A 20,657-nucleotide genomic window follows, 5' to 3' on the forward strand; every position below is an offset into this window, starting at 1 on the left:
CTTGTAGTTCCGCAACAACTGGAGAGCTCAACGCATATGTGGACTTAGCCTTATTTTGTTGTCCTATAGTATTCATTGCTACGTGCTCATTTCTAACAAAGAATTCCAGACAGACCCCTTTAAGGCTGAAGCCCCACATTGCGGAAATGCAGCTTATTTTGTTGTGTTTTTTTGAGCCAAAGCCAGGAGTGGATTTAGCAGAAAGTAGCCGTATAAGAACTACCTATGTATTCCCTATTCTTTCTGTAGCCACTCTTGGCTTTGGTTTAAAGAAAATGCAGCAAAATCTGCATTATATTATTATAAGGGCGGGTTCACACCTGCGCCCAGTCTCCGCTTTGTGGGTTTCCATCTTCTGCCGACAGGAGATGGAAACCTGGCAGCCTGTGAGCACCCATGAGCATCTTCTGGTCTCTGCGGCTAAACTGTTTTTTTTTTTAACTGGACATAAAGTCCTGCATGTCCGGTTTTGCCGCGGAGAGGCAAAAGACGCTCACGGGCGGACACTTTGCAAACCCATTCAAATGAATGGGTTTGAAAACTGACTGCCGGTTTCCGTCTCCTGTCCAGTTTCTCGGGCTGAAGACGGAAACCTTAAAGCAGAGACCGGACGCAGGTGTGAACCCGCCCTAAGTTATATTGACTAGATCATGTGACATCACTCTCCAGTAGAAATGAATGGACACTGACTAGCTATGCATTGCTTCCAATTTACTGCTATCGATGTACAACCAAAACAACTCTGCGGTTCTATCATGGATTTTGAATCACGTGACTCTCTTCTGCTCCTCTTTCACCGGCCTTAGTGCTGGGGTTATGACAAACATTTTGGGTAGCACGAAAAGGGATTTTAATTAGATATTAGGTAGACATTTTCTAAACACCATACACTAGGTGAGGGGGTCACTTAAGTCACGAAGTGTATGAGACCAGCTACTCCATGAAAGTGCTGCCGAGAAGTCTTTGGAGTTTTAGCTTGCTGCTGTATGCAAGGAATTTGTGATAAATTGGATTTGAGTCTGTACTTGGGGGAGGGAATATATAAAGGACTGTACCTAAAGCAGAAATAGCAGTCGCCATGTGTTCCTGCAGTACAAAATGCCAAGACTAGTGACTCACGCAGTCTGTTCAGTCTGAATTAGTGTTGTGTGTGTGTTTTATATTAGCACATCTCCACAATGTTACACATTACATTATGCAGAAATTTGTCAGGATACTATAAGATTTGGACTATTTTTGCCTTTTAATCTGATTAGTTGGGTTTAACTATTGCCTGGGGATGAACACTAGATAATAATAGATATAATGGATGACAAAGTTGCGTTATTAGCGTCTCCACATGTACGTCTGCTCCTCCATTGGCACAATGTACATTCTTCTAATGTAACATTAATAATAATTCTATGTCTATACTGCCTACACTATCTCTCTCTGTCCACTTTGACTCAGTATCATACCATTTTTTATTTTCTAAGTACACAGGGTTTCCTTACTGTACTCCAGCCATTCATCACGGCGTACATAACATTAAGGGAAGGGGAGCAGAATGATGTCATAAATAATGTGTTTCTCTTGCTCAGACATTTACACCCTATAAAGCTTGTGTTGGATTTCTGCCATGCCGGATCAGGATATATGTGCTTTATAGTAATTGTGCCGAGTATTGCTGAGGTTAGGTTATAGGGTGGGGGCAACATTTCAATGGACTAACAGAGTCTTTACCATAATGCAAGTGTCTCTGCAGCCCTAGGTAAGAAGAAATAGCAAACTCATCCCTGCTACATCAAAGTATTATAGGGATACTGTGTTAAAACTGGAGTTTTCCTATCTAATACTAAATTACGCACTGGGTAATGGGTTTAGTAGGAAGAAGGTGACAAATGAACCTGGCTATACAGTATACATGACATCTCTTCCTCAGTTTCCCCTTAAACATGCATACTTGGCTCAATGTACAATGCACATTTATTTCAATTGGGGCTCAACCTGGCCATTCTGGGGACCTTACAAATCTTCCCTGATGATTTCGAGAAGGACAAGGAAGTTGGATTTCAACATACCCAATCATTTTCTTTGGGTAAACTACCGCTAGGACTGGCAGTGTCACGTCTTAGTTTGGGTTCAGGGGGAAACAGGTAAGAGCAGTTTGCTGTTTGGCAATCTGAAGTGTATGGCCAGTTTGCAGTGTACCTCTCCATAGACTTCTGTGAAAAGTTGTGAGCTGACTGTCTGTCTTTTTTCTAGATCCAAATTCTCCAATTATAAAACTATTTTTCATAAATTTCCAGGCTGCATAATTGATGACTAGGGTGAACTCTTCAGCCTCTTCAGTACTTACCAAGCAGAGCGACGATCTCCAGATCTTCAATTGGTGACCCCACCCTAAATCATTTACTAGCCAGCAGCACCTTCTTCTCCCCCTCCCTTGTCTATAGGCTGATTAGAGGAGAAATTAGCATTTTTCTTTAATAAAATATATATTACTAAGGTTCTTATGTTTACTTGTACTTTTGTTTTTTGGAATGTTTCTTTATAATAGGAGGTACTCTTTAAGGAATCCAGTCCTATAGGAAATGAATAGAGTAGTAGCAAACATGCACATCATGGCCATCCATTCACATGGAGAAAACAAGACATTGTTCGTCCATTGATCAGCAGGTCATGACCTATATTTCAGATCCAACACAAGATCTGTGAGACCATAGAAATGCAACTGCTATCCTGCACAATAGGTAGTTGAATATTCTTGTCATAGTTGAGGGGTTGCGCCGACGTTAATATGTATGGGCAGCCGTATTACGGATGTCACCTGTCAGACTGCTGACGTTGTGGTTGCACTTACTGAGGTTGTCACCAGGACTTTGAACCCCCAGGCACATTTCCTACACAAGCTTAAAGGGTAGAATTAAGGTAATAAGGCAAGTCTTGGTTTTCTTAATATTTTTGCCACCAGGATATGTTTGTGTAACGAGGTATAATAAGGTTTGCAGAGTGACCACTAATAACATTATGTAAATCTGGTAAAATTTCTTTTCTATAAATGCCGCCCCCTTTCTTTCCTCTAGCACCACATCCATCCTGTCTCGAGCTGCCTTGGCACGTCTCCACGCAGCGGGATTTCCTGAAATTTTAGACTGCAATAATGAGGTCGCGGAAGTGGTTGATCCATCAAGTCCAGTGAACTTTAATCCCCAGAGGGAAGAAGCAGATTATCTGCAGTGTAATGAAATTGTCCTGCAGTTTCTTGCCTTCAGCAGGTGAGAGGCGACATCCTTGTGTGTTGATCTGATGCGTGCGCTTTTGTTGAATGTGACAAGCTGATCATGAATATGGAGCTGATGAGAATGTGGCGATCCAGATAACGAATCAATCATAGTCCAGAAAAGTTAATTGAGTGACGTTCCTCAGTGTCAGGGTTATGTAGACAATAGAGAACGAGATGTGAAGTATCACACTGTCACTCCTGCACATAGGTGCTATTCTGTTGAATCTGTGTGGTCCCATCGGATCATATTGTTAGTAGAGATGAGCGAACACTAAAATGTTCGAGGTTCGAAATTCGATTCGAACAGCCGCTCAATGTTCGTGTGTTCGAACGCGTTTCGAACCCCATTATAGTCTATGGGGAACAGATACTCGTTAAGGGGGAAACCCAAATCCGTGTCTGGAGGGTCACCAAGTCCACTATGACACCCCAGGAAATGATGCCAACACCTCTGGAATGACACTGGGACAGCAGGGGAAGCATGTCTGGGGGCATCTAACACACCAAAGACCCTCTATTACCCCAACATCACAGCCTAACAACTACACACTTTACACACTCAATACCACCTCTCTGACAGTAGGAAAACACCTTGAAACGTGTATTTGGCACTTGCAGTGAGGAGAGCTTGTCATCAGCAGTGAATTTGGCCCTTGTAGTAAGTTGAGGTTGGCACCAACATTTGTTTTGAAAATCAGGGTGGATTGAGCCTCTAACCAGCAGAGTTTGGGCAAATTCATGGTGGAGGGAGCCTCTAAAAACCCCAGTTTGGACCAATTCATGGTGGAGGGAGCCTCTAAAAACCCCAGTTTGGACCAATTCATGGTGGAGGGAGCCTCTAACTAGCCCAGTTTGGGCAAATTCATGGTGGAGGGAGACTCTAAAAACCCCAGTTTGGACCAATTCATGGTGGAGGGAGCCTCTAAAAACCCCAGTTTGGACCAATTCATGGTGGAGGGAGCCTCTAAACAGCCCAGTTTGGGCAAATTCATGGTGGAGGGAGCCTCTAAACAGCCCAGTTTGGGCAAATTCATGGTGGAGGGAGCCTCTAAAAACCCCAGTTTGGACCAATTCATGGTGGAGGGAGCCTCTAAAAACCCCAGTTTGGACCAATTCATGGTGGAGGGAGCCTCTAACTAGCCCAGTTTGGGCAAATTCATGGTGGAGGGAGCCTCTAAAAACCCCAGTTTGGACCAATTCATGGTGGAGGGAGCCTCTAAAAACCCCAGTTTGGACCAATTCATGGTGGAGGGAGCCTCTAACCAGCAGAGTTGGTGGAAATCAGGGTGGAGGGAGCCTCTAACCAGCAGAGTTGTGGGAAAGCAGGGTGGAGGGAGCCTCTAACCAGCAGAGTTGGTGGAAATCAGGGTGGAGGGAGCCTCTAACCAGCAGAGTTGGGGGAAATCAGGGTGGAGGGAGCCTAGTATTAGCAGAATTGTGCAACGCTTATGGTGGATGAGTATGAGGATGCGGAGGAATTGGAGAGGTTGAGTACAGACATGGAGTTTCATGTTGGGGTGCTTTACACAGGTGGGCACAAAAATGAAGGCTCTATCCAGTGGTGGTTCATTTTTATCAAAGTGAGCCGGTCGGCACTCTCAGCTGACAGACGGGTGCGCTTGTCAGTGATGATGCCACCGGCTGCACTGAACACCCTCTCAGATAGGACGCTGGCGGCAGGACAGGACAGCACCTCCAAGGCATATAGGGCAAGTTCAAGCCACAGGTCCAACTTTGACACCCAATACGTGTAGGGCGCAGAGGGGTCGGAGAGGACAGGGCTGTGGTCGGAAAGGTATTCCCGCAACATGCGCCTATACTTCTCACGCCTGGTGACACTAGGACCCTCCGTGGCGGCACTTTGGCGAGGGGGTGCCATCAAGGTGTCCCAGACCTTAGACAGTGTGCCCCTCGTTTGTGTGGACCGGTGAGAACTTGGTTGCCTACTGGAGGAACTGCCCTCCCTGCCGCCAACGTCACATGCTGGAAACATCTCCATCATATTCTGCACCAATTGCCTGTGGCAAGCATTGATGCGATTGGCCCTCCCCTCTACCGGAATAAAAGACGAGATGTTGTTTTTATACCGGGGGTCAAGGATAGCAAAGATCCAGTACTGGTTGTCCTCCATGATTTTGACAATACGCTTGTCGGTTGTAAAGCACCCCAACATGAACTCAGCCATGTCTGCCACAGTGTTAGTTGGCATGACTCCTCTGGCCCCACCGGAAAGTTCAATCTCCATTTCCTCCTCATCCTCCATGTCTACCCATCCGCGCTGCAACAATGGGACGATTCGAAGTTGCCCGGAAGCCTCCTGTATCACCATCACATCATCGGACAACTCTTCTTCCTCCTCCTCCTCCTCCTCCTCCATTAAACGCAGTGAAGCGGACAGATGTGTGGACCTACTCTCCAGCTGTGACGGATCGGATGCTATCCCTGACTCCTCTGTGTGATCTGAGTTATCCCTGATGTCAATCAGGGATTCTCTCAGAACACACAAGAGCGGGATTGTAAGGCTCACCATCGCATCCTCAGAGCTCACCCTCCTTGTGGACTCCTCAAAGACCCGTAGGATGTCACAAAGGTCTCTCATCCATGGCCACTCATGGATGTGAAACTGAGGCAGCTGACTTTGTGGCACCCTAGGGTTTTGTAGCTGGTATTCCATCAAAGGTCTCTGCTGCTCAACCACTCTATTCAACATTTGAAACGTTGAGTTCCAGCGTGTGGGGACGTCGCACAAAAGCCGGTGTTGTGGCACATGCAGGCGTTGCTGGAGAGATTTTAAGCTAGCAGTGGCTACTGTCGACTTGCGAAAGTGGGCGCACATGCGCCGCACTTTCACCAGTAGCTCTGGAACATTGGGGTAGCTCTTTAGGAAACGTTGCACCACTAGGTTGAAGACGTGGGCCAGGCATGGAACATGTTGGAGTCCGGCAAGCTCCAGAGCTGCTACCAGGTTCCGGCCGTTATCACAAACGACCATGCCTGGGCCCAGGTGCAGCGGCTCAAACCATATTGCCGTCTCATCGAGGAGGGCATCCCTCACCTCGGAGGCAGTGTGCTGTCTGTCCCCCAAGCTGATCAGCTTCAGCACAGCCTGCTGACGTCTACCAACGCCAGTGCTGCAACGTTTCCAACTCGTAGCTGGGGTCAATCTAACAGCGGAGGAGGAGGCAGTGGCGGAGGAGGAGGCGGTGGCGGAGGAGGAGGCGGTAGAGGAGGAGGAGGAGGGGGGTGTTCTTCTCGTGTCCCTGCCAGGAATGTTAGGCGGGGAGACGAGGTACACCGGGCCAGTTTGGGAAGCAGTCCCAGCCTCAACTACATTCACCCAGTGTGCCGTCAGTGAAATGTAGCGTCCCTGTCTGCATGCACTTGTCCACGCGTCGGTGGTCAAGTGGACCTTTGTGCAAAGCGCGGAACTAAGGGCCCGCCTGATGTTGAGTGACACGTGCTGGTGCAAGGCGGGGACGGCACACCGGGAGAAGTAGTGACGGCTAGGGACGGCATAGCGAGGTGCCGCAGTTGCCATCAGGTCCAGGAAGGCGGGAGTTTCAACAAGCCGGAACGCCAACATCTCCTGGGCCAGCAGTTTAGCGATGTTGGTGTTCAAGGCTTGCGCGTGTGGGTGGTTAGCAGTGTATTTCTGCCGCCGCTCCAATGTCTGAGAGATGGTGGGTTGTTGTAAAGAAGCGCCTGATGGTGCCTTTGATGGTGCAGGAGAAGGAGATAAGACAGGAACAGGGGAGGATGAGGGAGAAGTCAACAAAGTGGCGGAGGCAGATGAAGTGGTGTCCTGGCTCGTCCTCTGGAGTGCATCGCCAGCACAGTCAGCAGTGGCAGTGGCAGAGGCAGAGGCAGTGGCAGAGGCAGTGGCAGTGGCGTGAACGGCAGGCGGCCTTTGTCCTGCCGTTGCTGCCTGCCACTGATTCCAGTGCTTGGATTCCAAATGACGGCGCATTGAAGTGGTGGACAGGTTGCTCTTCTCAGAGCCCCTAATCAATTTCGAGAGGCAAATTGTGCAGACAACACTATATCTGTCCTCGGCGCATTCCTTGAAAAAACTCCACACCTTCGAGAAACGTGCCCTCGAGGTGGGAGTTTTTCGGGGCTGGGTACGAACTGGAACATCTTGGGAGATTCCGGGTGTGGCCTGGCTTCGCCTAAGCTGCTTGCCTCTGCCTCTAGCTACCCTTTTTGGTGCTGCACCTGCCTCAACATCCACACTACTTTCCCCGCTTGACATCCCCCCTGTCCAGGTCGGGTCAGTGTCCTCATCATCCACCACTTCCTCTTCCAACTCCTGTCTCATCTCCTCCTCCCGCACAATGCGCCGGTCAACTGGATGCCCTGACGGCAACTGCGTCACATCATCGTCGATGAGGGTGGGTTGCTGGTCATCCACCACCAAATCGAACGGAGATGGAGGAGACTCTAGTGTTTGAGCATCTGGACACAGATGCTCCTCTGTTAGGTTCGTGGAATCGTGACGTGGAGAGGCAGGTTGAGGGACAATGAAAGGAGCGGAGAACAGCTCTGGGGAGCAGGGACAGTTGGGGTTATTGTTCTGTGAAGCTTGGGAATTTTGGGAGGAAGGAGGACAAGACTGTTGGGTAATAGGAGGAGAGGAGGCAGAGTCTGACTGGCTGCTGGACAATGTGCTGTAAGCGTTCTCTGACAGCCATTGCAAGACCTGTTCCTGGTTCTCGGGCCTACTAAGGTTTGTACCCTGCAGTTTAGTTAATGTGGCAAGCAACCCTGGCACTGTGGAGTGGCGCAATGCTTGCTGCCCCACAGGAGTAGGCACGGGACGCCCTGTGGCTTCACTGCTACCTTGCTCCCCAGAACCATTCCCCCGACCTCGCCCACGGCCTCGTCCACGTCCCTTTCCGGGAGCCTTGCGCATTTTGAATTCCCAGTTAGAAATTGGCACTATATACCAGTAGCAAAAATTGTGGGTGCACGTAACCCCAATATATTCTTTGAATTCCCAGTCAGACAATGGCACTATATACCAGTAGCAAGAAATGAGGGTATTTATAACCCCAATATATTCTTTGAATTCCCAGTCAGACAATGGCACTATATACCAGTAGCAAGAAATGAGGATATTTGTAACCCCAATATATTCTTTGACTTCCCAGTCAGACAATGGCACTATATACCAGTAGCAAGAAATGAGGGTATTTGTAACCCCAATATATTCTTTGAATTCCCAGTCAGACAATGGCACTATATACCAGTAGCAAAAATTGTGGGTGCACGTAACCCCAATATATTCTTTGAATTACCAGTCAGAAACTGGCACTATATGGCAGTAGCAAGAAATGAGGGTATTTGTAACCCCAATATATTCTTTGAATTCCCAGTCAGACAATGGCACTATATACCAGTAGCAAAAATTGTGGGTGCACGTAACCCCAATATATTCTTTGAATTACCAGTCAGAAACTGGCACTATATGGCAGTAGCAAGAAATGAGGGTATTTGTAACCCCAATATATTCTTTGAATTCCCAGTCAGACAATGGCACTATATACCAGTAGCAAGAAATGAGGGTATTTATAACCCCAATATATTCTTTGAATTCCCAGTCAGACAATGGCACTATATACCAGTAGCAAGAAATGAGGGTATTTATAACCCCAATATATTCTTTGAATTACCAGTCAGAAACTGGCACTATATGGCAGTAGCAAGAAATGAGGGTATTTGTAACCCCAATATATTCTTTGAATTCCCAGTCAGACAATGGCACTATATACCAGTAGCAAGAAATGAGGGTATTTGTAACCCCAATATATTCTTTGAATTCCCAGTCAGACAATGGCACTATATACCAGTAGCAAAAATTGTGGGTGCACGTAACCCCAATATATTCTTTGAATTACCAGTCAGAAACTGGCACTATATGGCAGTAGCAAGAAATGAGGGTATTTGTAACCCCAATATATTCTTTGAATTCCCAGTCAGACAATGGCACTATATACCAGTAGCAAAAATTGTGGGTGCACGTAACCCCAATATATTCTTTGAATTCCCAGTGAGACAATGGCACTATATACCAGTAGCAAAAATTGTGGGTGCACGTAACCCCAATATATTCTTTGAATTCCCAGTCAGACAATGGCACTATATACCAGTAGCAAGAAATGAGGGTATTTATAACCCCAATATATTCTTTGAATTCCCAGTCAGACAGTGGCACTATATACCAGTAGCAAGAAATGAGGGTATTTGTAACCCCAATATATTCTTTGAATTCCCAGTCAGACAATGGCACTATATACCAGTAGCAAAAATTGTGGGTGCACGTAACCCCAATATATTCTTTGAATTCCCAGTGAGACAATGGCACTATATACCAGTAGCAAAAATTGTGGGTGCACATAACCCCAATATATTCTTTGAATTCCCAGTCAGACAATGGCACTATATACCAGTAGCAAAAATAGTGGGTGTATATAGCCCCAATTCTATTGCTAGGGGACTTGCAGGGTATTTCTGAGGTGAAGGTGGGGGGGCACACCGTTGGAACTGGGATTTGGGGTGTATATATGGGGTATACGGGAATACACTGTCAGTGTGTTCCATTCAGGATCCTGGGAAAGCTGGGTTGCGGCGATTGAGCCCGTCAGTGCCACGTTACACTGACAAGCTTCTCCCTGGAATTGAAGTTATATGTAAGCCCAATATATTCTTTGAATTCCCAGTGAGACAATGGCACTATATGGCAGTAGCAAAAATAGTGGGTGTATATAGCCCCAATTCTATTGCTAGGGGACTTGCAGGGTGTTTCTGGGGTGAAGGTGGGGGGGCACACTGTTGGAACGGGTATCGGGGTATATATCGGGTATACGGGAATACACTGACAGTGTATTCCATTCAGGATCCTGGGAAAGCTGGGTTGCGGCGATTGAGCCCGTCAGTGCCACGTTACACTGACAAGCTTCTCCCTGGAATTTAGCTCTTATAAGAGCTGTTGGTTGTCTTCTCCTTCCTATCCTAGCCTGTCCCTGCCTACCCAGAATCTAAGCCCTAGCTAACTGGACGGAAACCTCCGTCCCCGGTGAATTGCAAGCTCAGAATGACGCGAAGCTGGGCGTCGCTGTTCTTTTAAATTAGAGGTCACATGTTTTCGGCAGCCAATGGGTTTTGCCTACTTTTTTCAACGTCACCGGTGTCGTAGTTCCTGTCCCACCTACCCTGCGCTGTTATTGGAGCAAAAAAGGCGCCAGGGAAGGTGGGAGGGGAATCGAGTAATGGCGCACTTTACCACGCGGTGTTCGATTCGATTCAAACATGCCGAACAGCCTAATATCCAATCAAACATGAGTTCGATAGAACACTGTTCGCTCATCTCTAATTATTAGGCCAAAACCATTGAAAATAGATCTAAAACATATGGGAAAATACATTGGGACAATTTTGGAGCATATTTTCCTAACTTTGTTAATGTGTTGTTCCTCCTGGAAATATATTAATAAATGATCAGCTGGTTATTACCATTCCCTTGGTGAATGGGGCTACACAGTCTGATACTGTCAGAAGCCCCTATTAAAGGGAAGACTAATTCTTACTTTCCCACAGCTTGCAATGCGGTTTACGATATTTTGCGATCTTGCAAGTCGTAACCCCATTGACATTCATTAGATGTGATGTTACACTGCATGTTGCATGACCAAACTTGCTATGTAGCCCTGACTTCAGCTATGTGGATATCAACAAATCATGATTTTCAATGGGTCCATCAGGTTTTGCCATGGCACTAATATTGTTGCCAGCAAGAATATTGCTTCATACTGCACCTTTCTTGCTGTCAAAAATATCAGAAAGCGAACAGCGAGCCTAAACTGGGTTGCCATCAGGAGTGTGACACATAATGAAATCCTGTATTAGACTATCTCACATTTGTGGATTTTAAAGTAGAAGTGAATGAACCCTGTAAAATTTTTGTACTGTGCTGATCATCATGTCATCCTTTTAGTGTCCAGGAAGATTTCGCAACCAATTGGCCCCAAACCATTTACTTCACCTTCCAGTTTTACCGCTTTCGGTCGGTGACCACCCCTCGCCTGCAGCTTGTACAGATTCATTCTGCCACCAAGTCACGTTCTGACACACCGGCCCGTCTCTTAGTGCAAATCAACAAAGACGGCTCATTAAACCCGGGTACGTGTAATAACGTCTCTCTTATGCTCTGAAGGTGACATCTTTATTATGTAACCCTTACCTGTCAGTCTTGTAGTGCTTGGAATAGAACATCACTTGAAAAATCCATCTTTAGTAATACATTAAGACATACTGATGAACACAGATGAACCCCCTCCCAACAATGAGCCATTGAAAAGCAGCGTCTTTACTGAGAACGGCCATTTATTTGAATGGCTCATGTAATACTACATTTCTCCTGTAGTGGCCACTGTAGGTTAAAATGATCGCTGTGATTGCTCTTACATGAACGTTATCTGAGATGAGACAACCCCTTTAATTAAGGATCTGCCTCACCTAAGCAATCTGTTCCTTAAATGTGGACCCACTAGAGATCAGCCAATCGACTGAGGCAACCCAAATCACCAGTGATCTGCTCTCTACAGACACAGTGTCTTTTTGATGGAGTTTCTAACGGATATGCCAAAAATAGCGTATCAGAATAGTCACAGAACTTGGTGTATTTTAGTTAGAGCTGCCTGATAGTATTCTGCAGTTTCATGCACGTGTACATTGGTCTTATTTATTACCTTCTTACAGGGTCACCTGGGTATCAGTTGAAGTACACAGTAGATCCTGGATTCCTGAAGCCTGGAGAACAAAGATGGTTTCTACGTTATTTGGCTCTTCAAACCCTTCAAATTGATGTTTGGGATGGCGAGTCTCTTCTCCTTATTGGATCTGCTGCTGTAGAGATGAAGGTGTGTATTCAGTCCAGTCCTGGTTTTTGCCCAAATGTAAAATAATAAAAATTTACTGATATACTTTATTTGTGAATACTGCAACCTCACACACCTTCTCAATTCGACAGTGCCTTTAAGACATCTTTTATTTAAAGGGGTGCCTCACAATGATTTCTCCTCTTGTAATAGCACGGGCCTTAGAAAAGTTATAGCTAGACATACACATTCCCCTGCAGCGGCCACTACAGGTGAGATAGAGTATTACATGCCGGGTATTCAAATAAGTAAATGGATCTGCCAGAGCTGCTGATATATTAACCCCACTCCATGATGTCCTAACTCCTAGCGGGGTGATGGAAAAGGCTATTCCTTATTGAGACAACCCCTTTAAAACTAGTGTCTTTTTTGCATACAAATAGTCCTTGCGCTGGTGTATTGCGTTCCTGGAGATGATTGTCTGTACGTATATTAATTCTATTAATTGTCTGTTGCTTGATCTCCTCTCCCTTTATGTAGCGAGATAAATGAATCATCTGAATCCTATTGTAGGGAAGAAAAATGAAATATACCAGAAGAGAGAAGTCTCCTTTATTGATACCTAACTCAATTCCTTTCCGTAAGGTTTTGTGCAGATCTTTTACCTTTCTTATTACTTTTATTTAGTTGGAAGTAGCAAGAAAAAGACAGTTTTACTGTTCTAGAAAACAGACATTGCTGGGAGGATAAACAGTGAACTCTTCTTCTACCTGCAAATATCAGAGGAATTCATTGGAAATTTAGATTTCTTTCCAACACGGAATGTATCATGCTTGTATTGTCCATTATAGGATTTATGTATTCATTTTTTATAGGATGTTCCTATATAGCTTTTATGTATATATCTATGTACTTTGTACATACTGTATGTACCTGTAATGCACATATATATTTATATAGTATGTATATAAAGATGTATACACCTATATAACATGCATGTATATATCTACAAGATATATGGACCTTAGTGCAGCACCCCCTTTCCTTTTGGTCTGTCTGTAGTGGAGACCAAGCAGTCATAGCTCATAATTCCACTGCAGCTTCTTCTGTCTTGGATAGAGATTATTATCATTTCGACCCTGTTACGTGTTCTCATATGGCAGGTCTTACACTAGGTTCACATTTGCGCATGGGTTTCTGTTTGGGGACCTCCCCCTGAACGGAAACCTAATCCACTTAAAAAAGCGGTTGCAGCTGAAACCCATGGACTATAATGGGGTCCGCTGGGTTTCTGCCCGAGAAGGACAAAAAATGTGGAGAGGAAAGTATTGCTTGCAGCGCTTTTCTCTCCGCGTAATGGGGATAAAATCCCTTTGCGGAGACCAAGCGCAGGTGTGAACCAAGCAGTAGCTGTATTTTAGAGGGGCAGTAAAATACACATTACACTTAAAATCCTAGCCCTGATTGTTCATAGAGAAGACCCCATTGTCTGTCCTCAAACCACCCTGTAAAGCCAAACTATTCCGCCACTCCCGCAAAGTATGTCTCAACATAATTACCTCCAATGGACTTTTCATCAATGCTAAGTCATTTAAAGTTACTTTCCTTACTAAATTGCTCTTGTTAAAATGCTTACTAAGTCATTTATATTTCTAACCTTTTATCCAGATTAAATTGCAGGAATATGGTAATGAATGCGCCTCCAGCCAACTAGCATCACATTAATACCTTCAGTAGAGGAATTTTCCTGCTGAAATCCTAAGCTCTACGGGTCAGAGCCTTGTCATGCAGGTTCAATCCAAAATTTCTCTGAAATCACAGGTGTAATTCATGCGTCTTAAAGGACATTTTCCCCATCACCCAGATTTCTCCTACTCCAAAACTATAAATAGAGTTCCTAAAAGCTTTGCTGAAAGGAACTACTGAAGGACTTTTATGTTTTATTTAATTTTTTTTAAAATAAATAGTTCTTTATTATCCAGAGAACCTATAAAAAGTCTAATATACAAAAAAAAAAAAAAAAAGACAACAAATAACTCATTTTACACAGAAGCCATCCAAACTGCGGGAGAGAGGAGAAGAAATAAAAATAATTCTAATAAAATGTGTATATGTACATACATGGACAAAATTGTTGTTCCCCTCGTTTAATGAAAGATAAACCCACAATGGTCACAGAAATAACTTGAATCTGACAAAAGTAATAATAAATAAAAATTCTATGAAAATAAACAAATGAAAGTCAGACGTTGCTTTTCGCTTAAACAGAATTTTTAATAAAATAAACCTCATGACACAGGCCTGGACAGAAATGACGGTTCCTGTAACTTAATATTTTGTTGCACAACCTTTTGAGGCAATCGCAGCAATCATACGATTCATGTAACTGTCAATGAGACTTCTGCACCTCTCAGCAGGTATTTTGACCCCCTCCTAATGAGCAAACTGCTCCAGTTGTCTGGGGTTTGAAGGGGGCCTTTACCAGACGGCATGTTTCAGCTCTTTCCAAAGATGCTCAGTAGGATTTAGGTCAGGGCTCATAGAAGGCCACTTCAGAATAGTCCAATGTTTTCCTCTTAGCCATTCTTAGGTGTTTTTAGCTGTGTGTTTTGGGTCATTATCCTGTTACAAGACCCATGACCTGCGGCTGAGCCCAAGCTTTCTGACACTGGGCAGCACATTCCTCTCTAGAATCCCTTGAAAGTCTTGAGATTTCATTGTACCCTGCACAGATTCAAGACACCCTGTACCAGATGCAGCAAAGCAGCCCTAGAACATAACAGAGCCTCCTCCATGTTTCACAATAGGGACAGTGCTCTTTTCAAGATATGTTTCATTTTTCCATCTGTGAACATAAAGCTTATGTGCCTTGCCAAAAAGTTCAATTTATATCTCATCTGTTCATAGGACATTCTTCCAGAAGCTTTGTGGCTTGTCATCATGTAGTTTGGCAAATTGCAGTTGTCAGATTCAAGTTACTCCTGTGGCCATTGTGGGTTTTTCTTTTATTAAACGAGGGGGACCAACAATTTTGTGTATATATATATATATATATATATATATATATATATATATATATATATTATGCACACACAAACCCATAAGGCTATAAAGGCTAACCAGGGATTCCAAATTTCATCCCACTGAGCCAAACCATTATTCCTCTAATACAGATAATATTCCCGTTTCTTTAGCTCAATTATCTGTAATCTCTAAGTATTGTACTGAAGATAACTGGGGGAAAGCCACAAAGTAATAAGAACCTTGTGAGCAAAAACAACGATCTAAACAAGGGCAATAATAGCTGAATATTCAGATATACCAGCTGCATCTCCCAATGTACATACTCCCATTGTCACTGTAGTTTCAGCACCCACAATGCTAGATATAGATCTTACCACTGCTACAAAAAAAAGCTGCCTTTCCACAACGTGGGTCTTTACCCTAAAGAAGTTTTTTTTTCATCATGGACTTTAATGCGTGCTTATAGTCCTGCTATCAAACCCCTTGGTAAGTAGCTTGTGAGCACCACAGCCTCTTCTAGCAGCTGATTGGTTGGGGGTCCGTCCAGACCCCCACCAATTACATATTGATGTATTGATACATGTCCCTGAAACCCCTTTTTAAGGTTCATTGACTCCACACTAAGTTAGCACATGTTTCTGGCACGTCACTGACAGAGAGCAGTGGAAGTTTTTGCACCCTTGTACATCTCCTGACCTTGTGGCTGAGCAAGCGTCAAAATAATTAGAATGAAAAAAACTTCTACAGCGTTTGTTAAGATTGATATTTCCTCTATTCCATTCCAATGTTTCTCCAGCCTGTTCCGATAAGAGGCACAACAGTGATTCATGACATGTAAAAGATCTCGATACATCCAGCTGTCACTCACATAGACAAAATTATGTAGGTGTCTCTGACATTTTAATGAGAAGGAAATGTGAAACAGCACATTACCCCCGGAAAATGGAGCAAAAACCAAATTGTTACTGCTGAACTCCTGCTATTCATAAAATTCAAGGCCAGAAATGATCAAAAAAGGTGTCGAAGGTTATTAAACATCCTGGGAATGTTTAACAGCTTAGAGATAAACATCAAAGTCTGCGGCTCCCATCTGTCAAACGAAAAGCGTAAACGCCGACGCCACAAAGTGAGACTGTGGGGTTTGTGTCACTTTATAAAATTTCTGAACAGACATATGACAGGCTTTGGGGCTTTAAAATACGTTTTAGCCTCCCCATCCTCTTTGTTCTGTAGGTACGGTTGTGGTGGAGTGAGATGTATATATAAAGGTCGGCCATACAAGGTCACCAAACACAACAATGGAGACAGAAGATCTATTGCTCTATATATTATGTAGATTTTCTATAGCATTACTGAAATCACCAAAGAACCCACAGTGTACATATAGTAATAATCTACAGTATATCCTGAGTTACATCCTGTGGTATTATTCAGAGCTGCACTCACTATTTTGCTGGTGTAGTCACTGTGTACATACACTACATTACTTTTCCAGTACTGATTCTGAGTTACATTCTGTATTATACTCCAGAGCTGCACTCACTATTCTGCTGATGAAATTGCTGTGTACATATGTTACATTAGTTCTCCTTTACGGATCCTGAGTTACATCCTGTATTATACTACAGAGCTAAACCTACTATTCTGCCAGTTGGCTTCTCTGTGTACATATGTGAAATTATTTCCCCAGTACTGATCCCGAGTTACATTCTGTATTATATTCCAGAGCAGCACTCCCTATTCTGCTGGTGCAGTCACTGTGTACATACATTACATTACTTATCCTGTACTGATCCTGAGTCACATCCTGTATTATACTCTAGAGCTGCACTCACTATTCTGCTGGTGCAGTCACTGTGTACATACATTACATTACTTATCCTGTACTGATCCTGAGTTACATTCTGTATTATACTCTAGAGCTGCACTCACTATTCTGCTGGTGCAGTCACTGTGTACATACATTACATTACTTATCCTGTACTGATCCTGAGTTACATTCTGTATTATACTCCAGAGCTGCACTCACTATTCTGCTGGTGCAGTCACTGTGTACATACATTACATTACTTATCCTGTACTGATCCTGAGTTACATTCTGTATTATACTCCAGAGCTGCACTCACTATTCTGCTGGTGCAGTCACTGTGTACATACATTACATTACTTATCCTGTATTGATCCTGAGTTACATTCTGTATCATACTCCAGAGCTGCACTCACTATTCTGTTGGTTCAGTCACTGAGTACATACATTACATTACTTATCCTGTATTGATCCTGAGTTACATTCTGTATTATACTCTAGAGCTGCACTCACTATTCTGTTGGTTCAGTCACTGTGTACATACATTACATTACTGATTCTGTACTGATCCTGAGTTACATCCTGTATTATACTCCAGAGTTGCACTCGCTACACTGTTCATCAAGCAGAGAATAAAAATTGAATATTGTATTGAACCACCATCTAAACTCCGTCGTTGACTTATATGGGCAGAGATATACAAAGTAGACAATTCAGCTCAAGGAGAGAAATGTGCCTCATGAATAAGAGGAGAGAATACAGTTATGAGCCGTCTACTGTACAACCTATGGTGATATTTGGCTGTCATTCTGTATTTTAGCATTTACTACGCCAAGGTCGCACCGCTGTGCAGGTGTCTCATGAGCTGGAAGTCATAACAACGGAATATGAGCAGGAGACGGTGGCGATGAGCGGAGACATCTCAAAGCAAGGAGTGATCAAACCTATAGGAGTCCATACTGTTATAAAAGGCCAACTCCACCTTCGCATGGGGAATATTGGTAAGAACTATTTTATGGGAATAATAATGATTTCTATGAGGGTTTATATAAATAAAGAGATTTTCTTTTATTTACTACCATTCTCCCTTCCTACAGCTGAGGGATTGCTGCAATGTATCAATGTAAGTCTCAAAATATTGGATATTTCTCAATGTTTGGCAAGGCACAGGTCACATCAAGGTGTCACTGTATAATCCCCTAAACTAATCTGTGTTGAGTCTCATTTATTAAAATAGAAGGGTGTCATCCCTGCCCATGAACCTTATGGACCAAGTTTTGAGGCTGTTCAGAGTTTGAGAACTCCAAGTCCTAAGGAGCCTCTGTCCGTCATTTGCGCTCCATTGTGGCAAGACGTATCAGGAGACCAGTAACCAAACTATCCCGTGCATAGGTGTTGGGTTGTGATCATAAAATTCTGGATGGCTGCAGCCACCACTAGAAGGAGCTATGGGGCTTACTGAATAGTGTTAAAGGGATTCTACCATTAAAGTCATTTTTTTTCTTGTTGACACGTAGGAATAGCCTTAAGAAAGGCTATTCTTCTCCTACCTTTAAATGTCTTCTCCGCGCCGCTGTTCGGTATAAATCCCGGTTTTCATCGGTATGCAAATGAGTTCTCTTGCAGCACTGGGGGTGGGCCTCAGCGCTCAAACAACACTGGGGGCGTCCCCATGCCCGCAGCCACAAGAAAAATGGCCACTTACATAGTAAGTAAGCAGCCATTTCCTTGTGGCCTGTGGGCATGCGCAGTCGGCTCGGCCCGAGGCCTAGAAGTTTGACCGCCTGCGTCAGAAGAAGACGCGTGAAGAGGCCGTTCCTGAAGAAGATGGAGGGGTCGCTGGAGAGTTCTCTCACAGCATTGGGGATGCCCCCAGTGCTGCGAGAGAACTCATTTGCATACCGACAAAAACCAGGATTTATACCAAACAGCGGTGTGGAGAAGACATCTAAAGGTAGGAGAAGAATAGCCTTTCTTAAGGCTATTCCAACGTGTCAACGAGAAAAAAAAATTATTTTGATGGTAGAATCCCTTTAAACTCAATAGTTTGCTTCGAGTGGGATTAAACCCCTATTCACATCACTGGGAATTACAGTGATCATAAGAAGAGTGATCCCTGAGTGACCCTTTTAAGTAGATCCGAGGTGCTCATGTATGACCCCTGCTCCATTCACAGCACTCCAGCGATCCCACAAGTGAATGGAGCAGCGACCATACCAGTGTATGACTGCCTCACGTTCACAAGGCACTTGTGCACCCTCTTTACTTGCTCACTTGCTCCCGGCAGTCAGACACCCAGTGATCACATATTACACCTATCCTGTGGATAATGCATAAGTATTATTAGTATATACCCTTATATAATAAGGGTCTAACCTCCTCTAGTGGCAGAATATATCACTTACCTTTATTACTATGCAGAAGATTTGGAGATCTGAATGAGCATAATGGAGCCGGACCCACTATAAGATATATGGTGAAAGTAATCTGCACCCCGTGTGGGATCTTCTAATGGCATGGTGGACACAATGGCCGCTCTGCTGTCACCTGGAGCTGGTGTTATTCACCACATGGACTGGCTCTGTGGGTGGTGGATTGAACAGGGCTCCCCTCGGTTCTTATTTAGTATATCCCATATAACACTAATTGCTGACAGATAAAAGTCCCCCGCACAATACTCGCTCATTTGCCAGTGCAGTCTAATAATGAGCTGTATATTCATTTTAAGAGAAGACGAAAAGCACAAAGCTAATTCAATTTCTGATTTCATCAGTACATCGAATTGGATTTCATGTGAAAGCAAGGCTCTATTACTGCCGCTCTTCCCAGAAGTGGAGTTTTCCTTTTATTAGAGCCTCTTTTTATTTTATTGAGCTATTAAGCAATTAACTTTATTAGTGTTTTTGCTCTTATGGAAACCAAAATATGAGAGTCTCGTACATGTGAATGGCGAGCTAATGGGAAATCACTTTAACTCTATCAATTAATATGACAGAATGATGTTCAGATTGAACGCGTATAGTCATGGGGGTGGGGGTGGAGTAGGTCTAGCCTCCGAATATTCTCCTTTCCACACATACAAGCATATACGCTATAGTTACTACATCTTACGGCTGTTGACTTCATCCTGAATTCCCTTTTGGTGCGTCTTCAGGAGGTTAATAGTATCCTAAGGAAATATATGGTATCGGGAGTGTAATAAATGTATCATCCTGATTCCCTGGTCTCCAAGCCCTGGCCAGGTGCAGACCACATGTAGCATGTCATTGCCATATGTCTCCGGATCAGTAGTGGCTGAGGAATATACAGTCTGAAGACTAAAATTATGCTGTCATTAATCCTGTTAGTTATTCCCAGACACAGATATGCCATAAATAGCTGATAAATGAAAGCGCCATGTCTGGGACCTGCACCAGAGTCTGTCTCGTGTCCTGTCTGGCGAGGCAGCCACCAGACGCAGCGTCCAAGTGCTGAATAGGTGGCTCTTCTTTCTCCCGAGAATGGGAACTGGAGCCCATATCTATTAGACATTTATGGCAGATCCTGTGGATATACCGTAAAGTGTGAGAATATCCTTCAATCCCTCCATTAATTGCAATGGAGATTTTTCTGACAGTGAATGCCATTCATGAGGTTGTCAGAAGACTGGACTTGTAGCTTATTGATAAGTGCTGGATCGGTGGAG

At 44.0% G+C, this 20,657-nt stretch overlaps 1 protein-coding gene across 1 annotated transcript in view; it reads left to right on the plus strand.

Annotated features, from left to right (window-relative positions):
- Positions 1 to 20,657, plus strand: part of NPHP4 (nephrocystin 4) — a 213,498-nt gene that overhangs the window by 148,167 nt on the left and 44,674 nt on the right. The window contains exons 15-18 of the mRNA XM_075279781.1: positions 3,066 to 3,257; positions 11,259 to 11,443; positions 12,023 to 12,183; positions 17,793 to 17,973. Coding sequence (XP_075135882.1) covers positions 3,066 to 3,257; positions 11,259 to 11,443; positions 12,023 to 12,183; positions 17,793 to 17,973 — 719 coding nt within the window. The remainder of the gene's footprint in view (positions 1 to 3,065; positions 3,258 to 11,258; positions 11,444 to 12,022; positions 12,184 to 17,792; positions 17,974 to 20,657) is intronic.

Source organism: Leptodactylus fuscus, chromosome 6, assembly GCF_031893055.1.
Source record: "Leptodactylus fuscus isolate aLepFus1 chromosome 6, aLepFus1.hap2, whole genome shotgun sequence".
Lineage (NCBI taxonomy): Eukaryota > Metazoa > Chordata > Amphibia > Anura > Leptodactylidae > Leptodactylus > Leptodactylus fuscus.